This window comes from Neopsephotus bourkii, unplaced genomic scaffold (assembly GCF_033783945.1).
Source record: "Neopsephotus bourkii isolate Nb327-2 ecotype Australia unplaced genomic scaffold, CSIRO-AGI_Nbou_v1 NB_1655, whole genome shotgun sequence".
NCBI lineage: Eukaryota > Metazoa > Chordata > Aves > Psittaciformes > Psittacidae > Neopsephotus > Neopsephotus bourkii.
In genome coordinates this window covers 899,353-915,627 of record NW_026902129.1, presented here as the reverse complement: position 1 = coordinate 915,627, position 16,275 = coordinate 899,353, and the positions used below count along the sequence as shown (strand labels likewise).

Below are 16,275 nucleotides of genomic sequence, written 5' to 3'. Positions count from 1 at the left end.
TTAACACTGTAACGACTAAGAAGTTTCAATCTCAGGATGGTAAAAATAAAAACTAAGAAAAAATCCAGTTATGTTGTTTACAGGAACACAAACTGGCAAGGAAATTATGGCTGAAGGCAAAAAAAACCAACCTTTTTTGTCCATCTGGCTCGTAGCTATTTTTGTTTGAACATTAGATAAATTATATGCTCTGTACTAACTGTGGCAACATCTCTGAAAGCAAAAAGTGCTTGCACAAAGAGTACAATGGTGAAGAATAAGTATGGAAAGAATATGGTTAAAGATAAAAAAAACTCTTCAGAAGAATGTTCATAAACTTAAATATGTTGAAATGTTATTTTATGCTGAGGAGAACTGCACTGAAGGACTGAAATACTAAATAAGCATAGACTGAAAAAAAAACAGTGTAACTGTGCTTTTTTAACTGGTCACGATCGTGACCTGAACTCCAGCAAATGCAGGAATCTTCAAAGCAATCTGCATATGTCAAAATCCAGTGTAAAATTCAGCTGAAGGTAAGAGGCAGAGAATTCCTTTCTAAAGACTTTCCTGTTAACTCTTCACCACCAGGCAATTTACCTGTGGCACAGAACAGCCACAAGTTCTCAGCCAAGCACTTATCCCCAAGACTCAGGCTGACTTAGTTTTACCACTTCCTGCTGCCCAGAAGCAAAGCTGACAAACCCTGTCTGACCTACATTAGCTGCATAGCGAATATTAACACAGTTCTTCCTGTACCACCTTCCTTCCTAATCAGGAACCCTACAGCTGCTCTTCAAAAGGTCCCACACAACCACTGTTTTGACTCCAGCTTTCAATTACAATAGCTGGTAACCTTGGTATTTTGTGTGTGCTATCAAAACAACAGCTTGGTTCAGTGCTGCGTTCAAGCAAACCAGCCCTAGAAGGTTCAGAAGTGCAACACAGGAATCTGCAAGTTGGCTGCAGAAGTCAATTCAAGATTGTATTTTTTAGCACTAGGCATACAATCACAGGATGGTTTGGGTTGGAAGGCACCGTAAAGCTCATCCAGTCCCAACCCCCTGCCATAGGCAGGGACACCTTCCACTGAACCAAGTTGCTCAAGGCCCTGTCCAACTTGGCCTTGAACACTGCCAAATGCAATCAAAATGTACAAATACTCACTGAGATTTCACTACATTTTGACACTTTGCTCCTGCAGCTCTCTAGATTTTCCATTATTTGGGTATTTTGTCTCTCTTATCCCAAGTAGTGCAAAACAAGCCCTTTTAAAACCCACTAATTCTCATGCAAATTCTTAAGCTGACGACAGAGGGCAGAAGGCTTTGAAAATTGTATTTGCCTTTAAGGAAATTAAAAGCTTTAAAACCCATTTCAAATCTGTTTAAAAGTATATTATTGCTATGTCACAAGGATCAATATACAGACCCAAGCCATAAAGAAAATATAACATTTCAAGCCCTGAATACAGGCAAAGAATATTTTGTATAAATATTATAAATTTGACTGCCTAACAGTTTATTATATTATAGATTTTATTAGTATTATTCACCATAATGCAAGTAAAAATGAAGTGGAGCTCATTTTCTAAAGACTGCAAACCATTTAAAGTATTTAAATCAGGAGCAGCCTTCATTTCTTTGGAGTACACAGCATTCCTTGGGGTGTGGGGGCATCCATCTACCTCTAAAATGAAAAAATGCCTCCCCCCTATTTGATTCATACCCCTATTTTTTTATCTTTCCAATTAATTGTCTCCTGGAGATCAAACACCTCTTTGGTTTTGGAGTCTATATTCTGCTGCATGCGTTGATTCTCCTGTAGTAAATAGGGTGGAGGGAAGAATGAAAGAGGAAAAAGAAGTAAGGAAACAGGAAAAAAAAACAACAAACCACATTTAAATAAAGATAAAGGAAATTAAGTCATAAAAGTCAACCAAAGAGTTTATGAGCATGAAATTAAAGAAAAAGGGTGCAACTTAATATGTTCCATATGAATTAATGCAAGAGAATGGTAATTAATTTTATTCAATGCTGATGTGAAATTTAGCGCAGAGAGAGCTACATTCTTTTTTTAGTAACAGTTCCCATTGCAGACTCGGGATAACGTCCTTTCTTATAGGAAAATAATCATGCTGTTGTCATGTCCAGATACCTTAAAGTCCTGTTTGAAAGTGAAAACTAATGTAATAAGTATTTTTATTAATGTTTGATAAAAGAGAAAATCTTCTTTAAAATATAAAGAAAGAAGCTTGAATCAAGCATCCAGGAACTGAAATACAGCTTCTGACTGCTTTCTGATACTACGTTAATACATATTAAGTGTAGTCCCATTTTTTTTTAACACTGCATTTTGCTGTCTTCTAGGCTCATAGAATTATGTATGAAGATGACAAGAATTTTTAGGGCTAGGAACAATTTTTTGCTCTCCTAATGAGGGAACTTGATTTTACTTCTGGGAGTGAAGACAATGTCTTTCTGCAAAAAGCTAAATGGCTCCAGCTAGATCTTCTATTTAATAGATGAAGAAGTTACTCAAATAAATGGCCAAGAGAATCCATGCATTTGATGAAAATTCAGCACAAGCTACATTCTACCAAATGCTCCAGACAAATCTATTTCATATTTGTGATTCACACACTTTAAAAAGCAAAGAACAAAAAACCAGAACCCCCCAACATACCCCCAAAACCAAGGTATATAGTTGTGTTTTTTTTTTTAATTTACAGTGAATTCAAAGAGAATCCAGAGCAAGCAACAGAGCCACGAACAGAATTTGCTAATTCTTTGTTTGCCAGCATTAATCTGCTGCAAAATGCTGCTACTTTGGTTAATCTTATTCCTTTTCTTCTGCTAGTAAGTCATACCAACTCCAGTTCAGGGAGCATATTATTTTCTCAGTAATCATAACAGACCTGGGACTTTTCAGAAGCCTTTTGGAATAACTGTACTACTACCTGGAGAGCGTAAGAACTTAATGGGGAAAGAAACTGATCAATGAAGTGCAGAGTTAAATAGTTTTTTGAAAATCAGGTCTGTTTCTAGAAGAAAGGGAAAAAGAACAGGGAGAGAGGGGAAAGGAACACACACACTGCACACCCAGCAAAATGGTTATGATACAGTAACATGCTGACCAGCGTCGCTTTATTTATACTGACTAGTAAGCAAACACTCACTAACACAAACTTCAGGGGCTGATGCTCACAAAAATATGGAACAACTGAAATGAAACTTTTGGGAAAGGCAAGGATAATATTTAGTATTATCCATGCATCAGAACTTCTGGCTATGCAAAAAGATTTTGGCCATGCAAACATTAGTTCTGCCTTCAACAGGAAGAAAAGATATAAAGAACATTCATGGGAACAGCACAATTCTCACAGGAATTAAACATTTCAAATGATGCAATTCATCTGAAAATTGTGCTGAGACATTATGAACTTTGTAAATTTAGAGAGATCCACCCAAGAGAACAAGGTAAGTTCTTTCCTAAAAAATGCAAGATGATATGTTTATTCTGTGTATGATTGCTATTGCCACACAAATCTTACACCATATTGTTTACACATTCTGTCATACACTTTCATACATACATACCTCTATCAATTCATCTCTCTGTCGAAGGCCCTCTTTAAGTTCATCCAGCTTATGCTGCAAAACACTGCACGTGTGTTTCTGCCTTTCCAATTCCTGCATCAATATAGTTTAAATTTTAGAAAAACTAGTAATAACACTTAACAGTATCTAAGAAATTACTGCAACCATTGGAGAAATTCTACAGAGCAGCTAAAAAAAAATAAATCACAGAATCAGATTTTTAGGCAAGTTCTCCAGATGCTAACTATATAGAAGATTTTATTTAATAAAATGTTGAGTAGAAAGATGCCATAAAGGCTTAAGCACAGTATTAACAAGAAAACTCAGATACTGAATTTATCTGAATATTGGTGGAAGAGTAATACTGTCATAGATCTTCCCTTTTTAGGGAAGAGATCATAGATCTTCCCTGATCTAATGTCATAGATCTTTTCTTTTTAAGAAAGTGGGGCTGAACATGTCCCATTTGATTTAAATTCATATTTTATCTTCAGTCACTGTATTACATTAATGTGCCTTTTTTTTTTTCCTGGCAGTGGGGGTGTTAGTGGCGATTTAGTTTTTCTTACAAATCAACACAATACTCAAAACATCTCAGGCCACTGAGACAGACTTTTCTACTCATCCAGGAGTTTTCAACTGTTCATTCTAAGTAGTCCAAGGTTTCTATGGCTTACATTTAGAATTAGAAAAAGTCTTAAAAAGCAGTACCTTTGACTTCTCTTCATTCTCCCTATAGAACTCTGCTATCTGTTCTTCTTTCTCCTCAATTACATCTTTTAGGGTATCCACTTGGTAAACCAAGTTGTTTTTCTCATTGTCTAGTTGAGCATTGGAAACCATAGCTTTCTTGTACTTCTCTTCAACTTCAGCTAGCGAATCCTACACACAGTAGAAAGGTTTACATTAATCACATTATTTTTATGCATTGTTATATTCTGAAAATATCACCGCAACACTGAAGGGTGCTGTTATACAGTAAAATTCCGACACCATTTTTGTTTCTGAATTGTATTTGTGTTTTCCCTTTAGCGACACCAAGTCATAGCTCAGTTTCCGTTATTCAGGTTAGGTCATACACAGCAATGAAAAACCACCATTCCACAAGTATGAAAATTACAAGATAATATTCCACTTGCATTTTGTTACTCTGCCACCTTCACAACTTAACTCAGAGGGGTAAAGTAGCAATATCACAGCCTTATCGTATTTTCAACACATGCATGAGGAAACACTCCAGAATGAGACAACAAATTTGGCAGAGAAGTCAGACAATGAAATGACTAAAAAAGATCACAGAAATAACTCTAAGAGTAGCTTTAACTTAATGCTCATTAAAGTAGTGTTGTATTACCTCAAAGTTTTAAGGTAGTCACACTTTTTCAGTAATAATGATTCCCTGCTTAAGCAGACATTTTGTCTTTCTATTTCTTACTAAGACTTCTTTTACCGTAAGGCATGTAAAGACTCACGTGCTTGATTCTCTACCTGAAGGTCCACATATGCCTTGCTTCATACTGTCTTACACAATTCTGACAGTTACCAAAAAGATTTATCCTACTATTCTTTTCTCAGTACTGTAACAAATGTGGACTATTCATATACTGGAACAACTATCACTCCAGGCACTTTAAAACATGCAGTGATTTCAATGTGCATTATTACAAAAAAATCAGTTGCAGAGAGCCCTAATTTTAGAATTGAAAAAGAACTATTATGCCATTCCCTCTCCAAAGTACATTTGTGCCCTCCTACAAATCCTCTAGTTTCAAGAAATCTGTTATTTGAAAGCCTAAGTAGCTTAACCTCAATTTTTCACCATTTATATTATGACAGTAGAAGTATTAGACCAGAAAGGGCCCCGGGTTTGGGTTTTCCAGAAAACAGAACAGTAGGACTAAGGGATAAGATATTAGAGAAGGTGGCAACTATCTCTGTTTTCTTAGAACACTGGAATAGGTTGCCCAAGGAGGCTGTGAATGCTCCATCCCTGGCAGTGTTCAAGGCCAGGTTGGACGAGGCCTTGAGTGATATGGTTTAGAGCGAGGTGTCCCTGCCCATGGCAGGGGGGCTGGAACTTGATGATCTTAAGGTCCCTTCCAACCCTGACTATTCTATGATTCTATGATCTGTGATACAGTAAAAATCACATGACCTTCTTTGTTTCTGCTCTTTATAGATATCAAGTCACATTATAAGAAATCCCAAAAAGCCCAACCCTCAAACACTATTCCATGTTCTGAATCTCCATTTTGAGAAAGCTGTCCTTCAAGTACATATTTTACCTTTTATAATTTTTATCTTAATCATATGTATTTATATCTCTGTTCCATTCACTGATTCTGGAGTTTTGTGTTGGAGAAATACAGTATTTTAGAAATCCCAGAAAAAAATAACTTAAGCTATAGCCTGATAGACTACAGATCAGAAAAGACAAGACAGTATAATTAGTGAAAATAAAAGGCGCCATTATCATCTGGGAAGCAGTAAATAGCAAACAGCGAAGACTGAAGATAGAGGGAACAACATAGAATCATAGAATAGCTAGGGTTGGAAAGGACCTTAAGATCATCAAGTTCCAACCCCCATGCCATAGGCAGGGACACCTCATGCTAAACCATCTCACCCAAGGCTCTGACCAACTTGGCCTTCAACACCGCCAGGGATGGAGCATTCGCAACTTCCTTGGGCAACCTATTCCAGTGCCTCACAAACCTTACAGTAAAGAACTTCTTCATTATATCCAATTTAAACTTCCCCTGTTTAAGTTTTAACCTGTTACCCCTTGTCATATCATTACAGTCCCCAATGAACAGTCCCTCCCTAGGATCCTTACAGGCCCCCTTCAGATACTGGAAGGCTGCTAGGAGGTCTCCACGCAGCCTTCTCCAGGCTGAACAGCCCCAACTTTCTCAGCCTATCTTCATATGGGAGGTGCTCCAGTCCCCTGATCATCCTCATGGCCCTCCTCTGGACTTGTTCCAACAGTTCCATGTCCTTTTTATGTTGAGGACACCAGAACTGCACACAGTACTCCAGTGTGGTCTCATAAGAGCAGAGTGGAGGGGCAGGATCACCTCCTTCGACCTGCTGGTCACGCTCATAATGAAAAATAAAGTGCATTCAAGTAACTCTTCAAATTAAAACCACAGAAAAGATTTTTTTGTGATGGTGTAAACATGACAAATGTTGTAAAGACTGGTGTAACAAAACACCAGAGACAGCAAAACTTCTGAAGGCTTGCAAAGAATAATTCAATTTAGAGGAAAACACGAAAATACTAGGATTAAAATGAGTCCTTTTATGAAGAGATATACATATATAAAATGTAACAGAAAGTACAACTAGGGAAAAAATTTCAATTTTATCATTTCTGTGTGTGTGGTGAGTCATGCAGTAATTCAGGTTGGCAAAGATATCTGGATGCCATCTGTCCAATCTCCTAATTAAACAGGGGCAAACAAGATCAAGCTCCTTACAGCTCATCTCCAGGGATGTAGACTGCAGAATCTGCACCAGTGTTTGACTGCCTTCCCTGTGAAAAGTCTTTTTCTTGAGGTCTAACTGGAATTTCTGCCCTTCAAATGCAACTTATGTCTGTTGCAACCTGCCCTGTCACTGTGTACCTTTGAAAGGAGCCTGCCCTGTATTTTCTACAGCCTCCTATCGGGCAGTTGGGAACAGCAATGCTGTTGCTGCCCACCCCCCTTAGACTTATCAAATCCAGTTGTCTCGACCCCTTATTTTACACCATGTCCTCCAGGACTGTAGCCTTAAAGAGGAGACCAGATTGGGGTTTAAAAGATTGAATTAAAATGTCATTAATCAACAAGTTAACAGGGGAGAAATATGCAGTCATCGAAGTGGAATAAATTGATTTGGGATGGAAGAGTGAGAATCGTTTCCAAGAAAGAAACCAAATTATGCCTAAAAGTCTCCAATGGGTTAAGAAAACTGGAACATTGCTAAGAGTTCTTTGGAACTGCTCCTTGTTTCCAGGAAAGTATTCCACACGTCCCTATGGTTCAAGAATTCGATGTACTTTCAGTTATCTTCTAGTTTGGTGGGAAATTATACAGATCTGGAAGAATTTACAAAGCACTTGAAAGAGGCCGTGGGATGCCTAAAGATGAAGCAGTGGGAACATGCTGGAATGAAAATGGATAATGAGGCTCTGCACACAACCGAAAGCTATGAAGAAATGCCACCCACAGTTCTTCAGTAATGGCAAAGGGCTATGCAAATTAGCCTGCTTGGCTAGAACAAGATGATTAAATGCAGCAGACATCAAGAGAACGTTAACTGCATAAGCGAAATTCTGAGAAAAGAAAAAGCATCCCTTTCTAGTTGATGCAAGGAACATGGAAGCAATCAACAAAACTGAATCAAACTGAGACATTAAAAGATTTGAAGGCCTAGTTACAACAGAACTATCCACATTAAAGTTATTCTACTGATGCTAGACTTTTAGTCTAGTTAAGACCACAGCTCTTGGTGTGAGGAATGGTCAACCACAGAGATAGGAAGGTAGTATGATTACAAATAGCTGTTACTCAGCAGCTGAAAAAACCCCCACTTAAAAGTAATGTAAAAACAGGTGCCCTACTAACTCTTTGAATGTACACAAGACAAATCTGCTAAAGCAGAGGTTGGAAAAAAAAAGGCACTATCTTCCTAATTAGGAAGAAAGAGTCCCAAAAGAATGTCTATGGAAGGCAAATTAACTTGGAATCATATTATGCAGTATTTACAATAGCATAAAAAATGCAATTCAATTTTGTAAGCCAAGGCCAGATCAAGATCTCACTACTGCATACCTGTGATCTTCTGTAAGTGTAATGGATTATAATCAATAACAGCGCATTACTAATGATTCAGAGCAATCGTCATAAGATGCTGTCAAACATGCAAAAGTTTAAGAGATCTGTTCTGAAAAGATGAAGCAATCTCATGTTTTATTCAAACTTAGTACAATTGGAGTTATGTCTAATAATCTTGTAATCTACTGCTCTTTCAAGTCCTTTTAATATTCATTTGGCAGTGTGATTAAAACAAGATGTATTTCATCTGAGCCTATGGCTATCAGATTCAAGTTATTTATTCTTGAAAGAGGAAATAATTTTTGCTACAATGAACAGCTCAAATTACACATGTTCTCTTTATTATGCAATCTAGTATGTTGTTTAATCAATGAAATTCAAGGAAGCTGTTACACTCATCACTGTCACAAGGCTCTAATACAAGCACCATTCATTAAGTTCAGTCTCTATGTGGATGCAAAACATATGGAAAGATCCCTACTTTTACATGGAGCCATTGACAATAAGTCAAGAGAACAAATCTTGAAAAAAATTGAAAGCTACATTATTTGCTGTACTCAGTTTCCCTTTCAACACAGAAGAGGGGAAAATAATCATACTTTAACTGCAAACTGTTATCTGTGTGAAAACTTACAAAAGAAAAGCATACATACTAATTTAAACAAGTCAAAATACAGACAAATCTCATTCACCTAATGCTGAAAACACCAACCTTCATAGATAATGGGAACATAAACCAAAAGCATAAAAAACCCATACATCTTTCTTAATGGAAAAGGATTAAGCCAAATCACCTTCTCCTGCAAGCAGTATGCCTGTCCAAATCCGCACATCTTTCACAATTATTACTTCAGGTTTGCTTTATAAGATGTACTATTTGCTGAAGCTTGGAAGGCTAATGCTTAAGTTCTCTGTCTTAACTACAGCCCATTTCTTTCCTTCCCATTCAATACATGGTAATTATTTTGAATATCCATTTATTTGCTAATAAAACTCTAAAAGATTTAAACTGAACTGCTCATTATGTCCCCAGAAAACCCATGGTAAAAATACAGAAGTTTAACAGTATTTTAACAAACCAAATAAAGAACATATACTCTCATATACATTTAAATCATGCCTTAATTGTCTTGCATGACAAATTTAAGCTGATGCTCTCTATGCACTAAAAGTTAGTTACATGCTTTGAAGAAGAAATTAAAAAACTTGTTAGTAAAGCCTTATGTAGTTAGTAGAACCAGTGATATCTCCATTACCCAAAAATACCCATACAGAATGCATGCTTGGGAAGAGCCCTGATACCTTTAGTTCTTTAAGTCCCTGCATGTATCTCCCTTCTACATCGTGTATCTGGTCCTTAAGATCATAGATATCCTGCAGGACATAGGAATGAACCGTTGCATGAGAAGTATGGGGAAATAATTTATAGTCGAAAAAAAGCATTAAAAGGTGTACATGCATTTCTGTCAATTGCCAAAGCCTGCAATAATTCACAGAAATTATAATGAATTCAAAACAATGTGATGGCAAGATTTGGTTTATATCCCTGAATCCAAGCCATCTCAAACAAGTCAGAACTGTTTCAAAATTTGACATGAAGTTTAACTGTAATATAAGATAAAGTGTTAGCACCATAAATATTTATGAGCACAGCAGATTACCAAGATAAATTTTCTGTGATTGAAAATTACATCCTTGTAACTTTTTCTTACTGTTAAGAAACCAGAAGTTCTGTAACAAAGAAAAGTTCCTCCTAACCATAAATACAATTTTAAACTATCTCTAAATTCTCAGAAAATGTAGTTTACCCGTAATTCACTGAGAGATGCATCAGGATCCACCCAACTGCTCGTGTCTCCACTTCCTCTCCTAGACGAGTTGCCACTCAGAGGAGTTGCGCTTACTGAATTGCGAGATGATGGCTTAAGAAAGGAAAAAAACTATCAGGAATCATCCCATCATTTTGGTATTTGTGACCTGAATAAACTGCTTCACAGTCACAGAATACTTTTCTCTCTTCTTTTTACCATTTCTTAGCATTAGCCTACAGAAAGTATTTTCCCACTGGTTATTTTCCAGCACTTATTGGTGAACTGTTGGTTTCTCTTTGATCAGTTATCGTAACATTACAGTTTTGAGTCATCTGTACAGAAGGATTTCATAAGGAGGCTGCTAGTGCTGGAAAACTGTAGGAGTCAAAAATATTTCTAAAAACTCTGATTTCTGCCACCCTGGATTCAGAAGGCAGTCTCCAGTGGAATCTAGCACATGAATTTTTATAGCCCTAGCCTCTTAAAATTCAACCTTTCTTGCTAAGTGTTTCTCACACAGAAAATGAATTTTGTAAGAAACTCATCCTTGCTAAAAGAATAAAGTATAAAAAAAATCAACTAAAAAATGAAATTATTTCTTTGGGAAAGATACAAAGCATTAATTTTGGAGACAAAAACTATGTCTAAAACCACCTCTTTGCAAGCTCTTGAAAACAAACAGCACTTATACTTTTGGAACTATTATAATACTTGTAAATTTGTAGATCAACATTGACTTTCAATAGTACTTGAATTAAAACCTCTTACCCGTGAAAAGATTTCTGAGTGGGACTTTTCATTCTTTTCTTCCAGCTGAAAGAGAAAAGGGAAAGTATCACAAAACACATTTCGTAATTAGGGACTACTGATTCACCATCTTCTTTTCAAAGATACTGAGTGAGCACAGATCAAGATAGGAAAAAAAACACAAACCCATCAGTCTAAAAAACTGAAAAATAAATCAATGCTTGTAAAGAAAAAGCTAGATTTTTTTTTTAACTTAAGACATTCATTACCAATACTGAAGTACTGAACAACAAAACTTGTTTCACTATTTTAATTTTCAATCAGGTAGTGACCACAACACTTGGTGGCATAACAAACACAAAGCTTCATGCAAGTGCACTTCAGTGTGAACATCCGAGTTATCAGAAAACATACTTGGCCCTTCAATCTCTTTGGTGAAACCTGCAATTACATCAGAACAAAACTAATTCAGGTAAAAGCCCGTAACTGAAGTGTACTCATGAACAGCAACCTACAAAATAAGGTGAATTCATATTCTATGTATTGCAACTTAAGCAGAATAACTACCACATCCCCTCCTTCCTTACAAAACACAGGTAGTGGAAAATCATATTGCAGATTTCCACATTTTCTACGTTTCCATAAATCAAACTATGTGGAATTTAATGAAGATCTTAACATGTAGCCATATTTTTAAGAAACAATATATACTGAGCATGGTATCTCAAACATTTGTTTCTCTAAGAACACTTGTTTTCCTCCCAGCCCAGAGAAGGAGATTTGGAAGTCTGCTACAGTTGCAGTACAAACAAATGTTACTTTAGGATATATTCCTTTTTCCTTCTATTGTGGTTTCTGTAGAAGTAACGCTGAATTTCCATGGCAAATTCACCATCTCCAATAATGTACTGAAACTGTAAATTGCAAATATTTGTCAGCACTGTAATGATACAATGATGTGAAGAACACAACTGATCTGAAGTATCAGCTTAAAATAATTTATGGATATAAATTTTGAATCTAATAATACATAATGGTGATGATAATAGAAGCACCTGAGAACGTAGCCTCAGCCTCCACATTTTCTTTCAACAAAGCATTAATTTCAGAAAAACAGGCTTGCTATAAGTGCAGATTCACAAAAACAGTGATTGTAGGGGTACTCTAGCAGCCTCTTACCCAATGAAGCAACTGCAGACTGCTGGATCACCATGTGGCATCAGCATCCCTCTTTGACCATCTAAATAAGCCCTGTTCTCAACCCCTCCTCCTACTGCACGTCCTAACACCGTTACTTCAAAGACATGCCTGTTTTTTCCACTATTAAAATACAGCAAGTAACCAGAACATATAGCAGCAACAACAGGGAAGGCAGCTAGGTCTGGTGTAAAGCCTAAAGTTCGTATTAAAGGGATTTACAAGAAAACGATCATTATATGTAACATGCTCTGTTGACTTGAGATTTGGTACAAGAGCACAGCCAGCAATGAGTGCTCCATTAATGACCCTGACAAAATCTCATCTTGGATGGATGAACACTAAAATGAACTAAAGAGGGAGAGGTTGTATTTATTTTTGTCACTAAACCAAGTAGTAGTACTCCAAAAATACACAAAACACTAGACATTGTTAATTTCTGTAGGAAACCCTCAATATTTTACATTGAAGAGATGATTAAATTTATTACACACAAAACCCATGAAGTGTTAACATGTTCCACATGCTTCCAGCAACAGGCAAAATCCCCTTTCAAATAAAGCAGCATGCTTTTTAAAAATTCAGATTCCAGACGCTTCTATATGACAAAACCTGCCCCATCCCCTCAACAAAACTATCTGCCATTAAATAACTCTGAATGCTTTTGCAGTATTTACTCTTTCAGAGCATTAAAGTAAAATCCATAGTATTCATCACAGTATAACAAGTGTTACACTCACACTATTCAAACCTTGGACATCATCTGCATCGGAAACAATGCTTCCCCTGCGGTTGGAACGACTGAAATAGTCAGCAGCAGTTTCACTTTGATCAGAAAAATCAGAGGACTTCAAAAGATAAGAAGGGTGAAAGAACTGAAGATGGTATCACAAAATGAACAAATGTTTATTAAAAAAAAACCCCAAAACAAACCCAAACAGGAAATCCAAACTTAAATCTCCATTAGTGCAATTTAGTCTTGCTTTTCTAACAGTTGTAAAAATCTTACTTTCCTAGATTTCTGCTATTTTAAATGTCTACATGAATAAAACACGTACTACACTGATGTGACTTCTTTAGTCTGTATATGCATTGATTTATAGACTCCCTTCAAATGCTTATTACTCTTACAGTTTATAGTATCTAAGACTAAAAACAACTAACATCTCTTGTCAATTCATGCCTTCATTTGGAGCAATATAAATAAAAAAATACAGAGACACCAAAGGGTTTAGTACTATTATAGTGCCAAATACAAGCTACAAAAATTAACTGTAAAAAAAAATGTTTCTAAATTGTAAAAACAGATTAGATAATCAGAAGCTGATAAATAAAACTTAGTTTTTTTCTCTACAAATGTCTTTTCTTTAAATCAACACAATGCAATACTACTAATTATGGGTATGATCTGGGCTTCCTCTCATTCACAATTTTAAGAGGCCTTACAATAGAAAACATGCTTATGCCCCAAAGCTATATGTCAGACAGGCACATAAAAAGGAAAGGAAAAAATGCTCATACTACACTAGAAAAAGGTGAAATATATCAAACTTACATATACATACTGAGATCTGATATACCTATATAAGGTTAAAGTACAAAGAAATGAATCTTAGTACTTTTCTCCTTAGTTTCTCTTAATGCTATTTTCACTGTTCAAGAGACCTCAGAGATAGACATTAACACCTGTTATGTTTCAGAACTTCATAAAGCAACAGCAAAATTCTATTTCCTACACCCTCAGAAATTCATTCTGACATCTGTTATAGCTAAAAGCACTCAGTTTCTGACAAATCTGTTCCGATTTGTTTAGTCTCTACACCATTGTTAGGAATATGCAAAAAGTGAAAAAAGGACCCAACATTTCAATTAAACCCATACCAGAACACTTTTTTGTGTAACACGACAAATGGGCAGCTGTACCAATGAAACTAGGACAGCTGTTCAGCAGCAGAAACAGAGCAGGACTATTTAAGTATCACTTTGCAGCAAAAAAAGCCATCTTTAGAATGACACTTTTAACACAATATATATAAAGGAACAAATTTCTCTTGGTTTTGAATACTAGCCCGCACAAAAATGAGCCTGTTTGTTCTTACTGGATCATAAAACAAAGTTTGCAGTAGCCCTCTTCCCCAAAGGCATGCGTTGTAGTAACAGTTTCATATGCCTGCTAAAACTATGACATAAGGTGGTAACCCCATGAATGTCCTGTACTCCGGTTTCCAACTGCTTCCAATTATGTACATTAGATTTTTAAGAAATGTTAGGAAAAAAAAAAAAAAAAATCCTTGCTGCTTCCACACTTTACTGTCCTGCTGCTAAAATTTTACATATTGCTAAAAATGACATCTCTAACAAATTACTTTTTTTTGGATGCAGAATTGAACAATCAGATCTATGTGTTAGTCAGTAAAATGAACCCTGGTATAAATACTCATAATCGTTGCTCATTAGTAAAGCATTCAGCAAACCGTGCAAGAGGAATGCTCACCACAGGACTACTTCGAACAGAGCTTGCTCTTGAGGAATAACTGTATTCAGATGGCTAAAGAGAAGCGATGAATACATTTTTCATTTTCGTAGATTTTTGTCTCCAGAAAACAAAGATAATGAAAGAAACAACCAAAAGCCTACTACACTTACAGTGCGAGAACTATATGAGCTATGTAATCCATCACCACTCAATGATGCCTGAGAAAAAGGAAATAAAATGCTCTTTACATTCAGTCTCAGAAATGATTACACCACATTTATACGCTGTAATACACTCCTTTATGAAAGGACAATTTTTTTTACATTTCCAGCAGCATTTCCTCCTACTGTCAGGGATGTCTATTTCCAAATACAAATCTAGGAATTTCCTTGAAAAATACCCCAAGACTTAAAAAAGAAGTAAATGTAAACCCAAAAATTTTATTTTCAGAGTAAAATTACATCAATTGCTTAAATTTCAAATTGTTTTTCACTGTTCTGAAATCTTCAGAAGTTTTAATCCATGCTGGAAAGTGAAGTGATATTGTATACTTACAAGTTTTGCTTTGAGCTCAGCCATGCAGCTTTTCCTGAATGACAACGTTTCAGGGTAAAAGGCTGAAATCTATTTATGCATTGAATAATAAAAGCAGCTCTGGGAAATATAATAATAATAAAATACAGTCCCAGGCTGCTTTCCTCCTACCAGTGAAGAGAGGTCTAGCAAAAACTGCATGCAGAATTATATGCGTATCAGAATTGTACGTAATAGCAGTCATTATGGTCTTGTTCTTTCAGGGTATCTTCTAATGTTTTCTCAAGAATATGCACAGAGCCGAAAGAGTAAATTACCTGCTTGCAGTTCAAGCACAGTACAAAACCCCAGTAGCTGCATAAAAAACCCTACATAAGAGTAACTGACGATTTTCTACACAGGTTTAGCATGTCACTAGATGGCAGTGTAAGTTGAATTTGAACTGCTGGGGCAGTAAGAGCCATGAAGTTTCAGGCATGCATGTCACTTTCTGAAGACAACTTTCTGTAGAGCAACTTTAGCCATTCTTACAGCACTTTCATCTACTTTTTGTTTTGCAAAGATGCAGATTATGTTTTCATCCTATTACATTACGATTATTCATTTAAATAAGGCATTTTATTTGAAAGTATCTATAGTGTATTTTACCACAAATTTCTGTGATCTCCTGACAATATTTTTTCCTGTGCAAATGCTTTACTTCTTTAAATAGCTTTTTAGTATTATACATGCAGCTGTTAATTAGTATGCTTGGATTAACCCAGTATTCTTCAACATCATTGTTGTATTCATAAATTTTATGCCTGTCTGTAAGGTCAGTAAACCAGCAACTACTAAAATGCTTTGAAGAGGCACTTTAACAATGTTAAAGACACTAAACTGAATTACTCCACAAAATGACACACACAGGCTGCAGCTTTAACAAGGAAAAAAAAAGCACATGTAGTACTGTCAAGCCTCATGGCTATACAATACAAATTTAAGGCAACCATGCAAATGGTGCTTACGAACCAAACTGATACTTCTTATCAAACCAGTGTTTACAGAAGGAGACACCTATGAAGAGAAGTGTAATTTTATACTTCTGTGGGCCATTCAAACATCTAAAGATA

At 36.1% G+C, this 16,275-nt stretch overlaps 1 protein-coding gene across 17 annotated transcripts in view; it reads right to left on the bottom strand.

Annotated features, from left to right (window-relative positions):
* LRRFIP2 (LRR binding FLII interacting protein 2) overlaps nucleotides 1-16,275 on the bottom strand; it is a 53,262-nt gene that overhangs the window by 9,193 nt on the left and 27,794 nt on the right. For 4 of the 17 annotated variants that reach the window (XM_061374924.1, XM_061374919.1, XM_061374921.1 and 1 more), the window contains 11 exons: nucleotides 16,175-16,219; nucleotides 14,800-14,847; nucleotides 14,648-14,701; nucleotides 12,894-13,001; nucleotides 11,371-11,397; nucleotides 10,978-11,022; nucleotides 10,207-10,320; nucleotides 9,701-9,772; nucleotides 4,290-4,460; nucleotides 3,579-3,671; nucleotides 1,708-1,800 (listed from right to left, as the gene is read on the bottom strand). In XM_061374924.1, the coding sequence (XP_061230908.1) occupies nucleotides 1,708-1,800; nucleotides 3,579-3,671; nucleotides 4,290-4,460; nucleotides 9,701-9,772; nucleotides 10,207-10,320; nucleotides 10,978-11,022; nucleotides 11,371-11,397; nucleotides 12,894-13,001; nucleotides 14,648-14,701; nucleotides 14,800-14,847; nucleotides 16,175-16,219 (870 nt within the window). The remainder of the gene's footprint in view (nucleotides 1-1,707; nucleotides 1,801-3,578; nucleotides 3,672-4,289; nucleotides 4,461-9,700; nucleotides 9,773-10,206; nucleotides 10,321-10,977; nucleotides 11,023-11,370; nucleotides 11,398-12,893; nucleotides 13,002-14,647; nucleotides 14,702-14,799; nucleotides 14,848-16,174; nucleotides 16,220-16,275) is intronic. The other 13 variants (XM_061374922.1, XM_061374925.1, XM_061374931.1 and 10 more) reach the window with 10 other exon arrangements.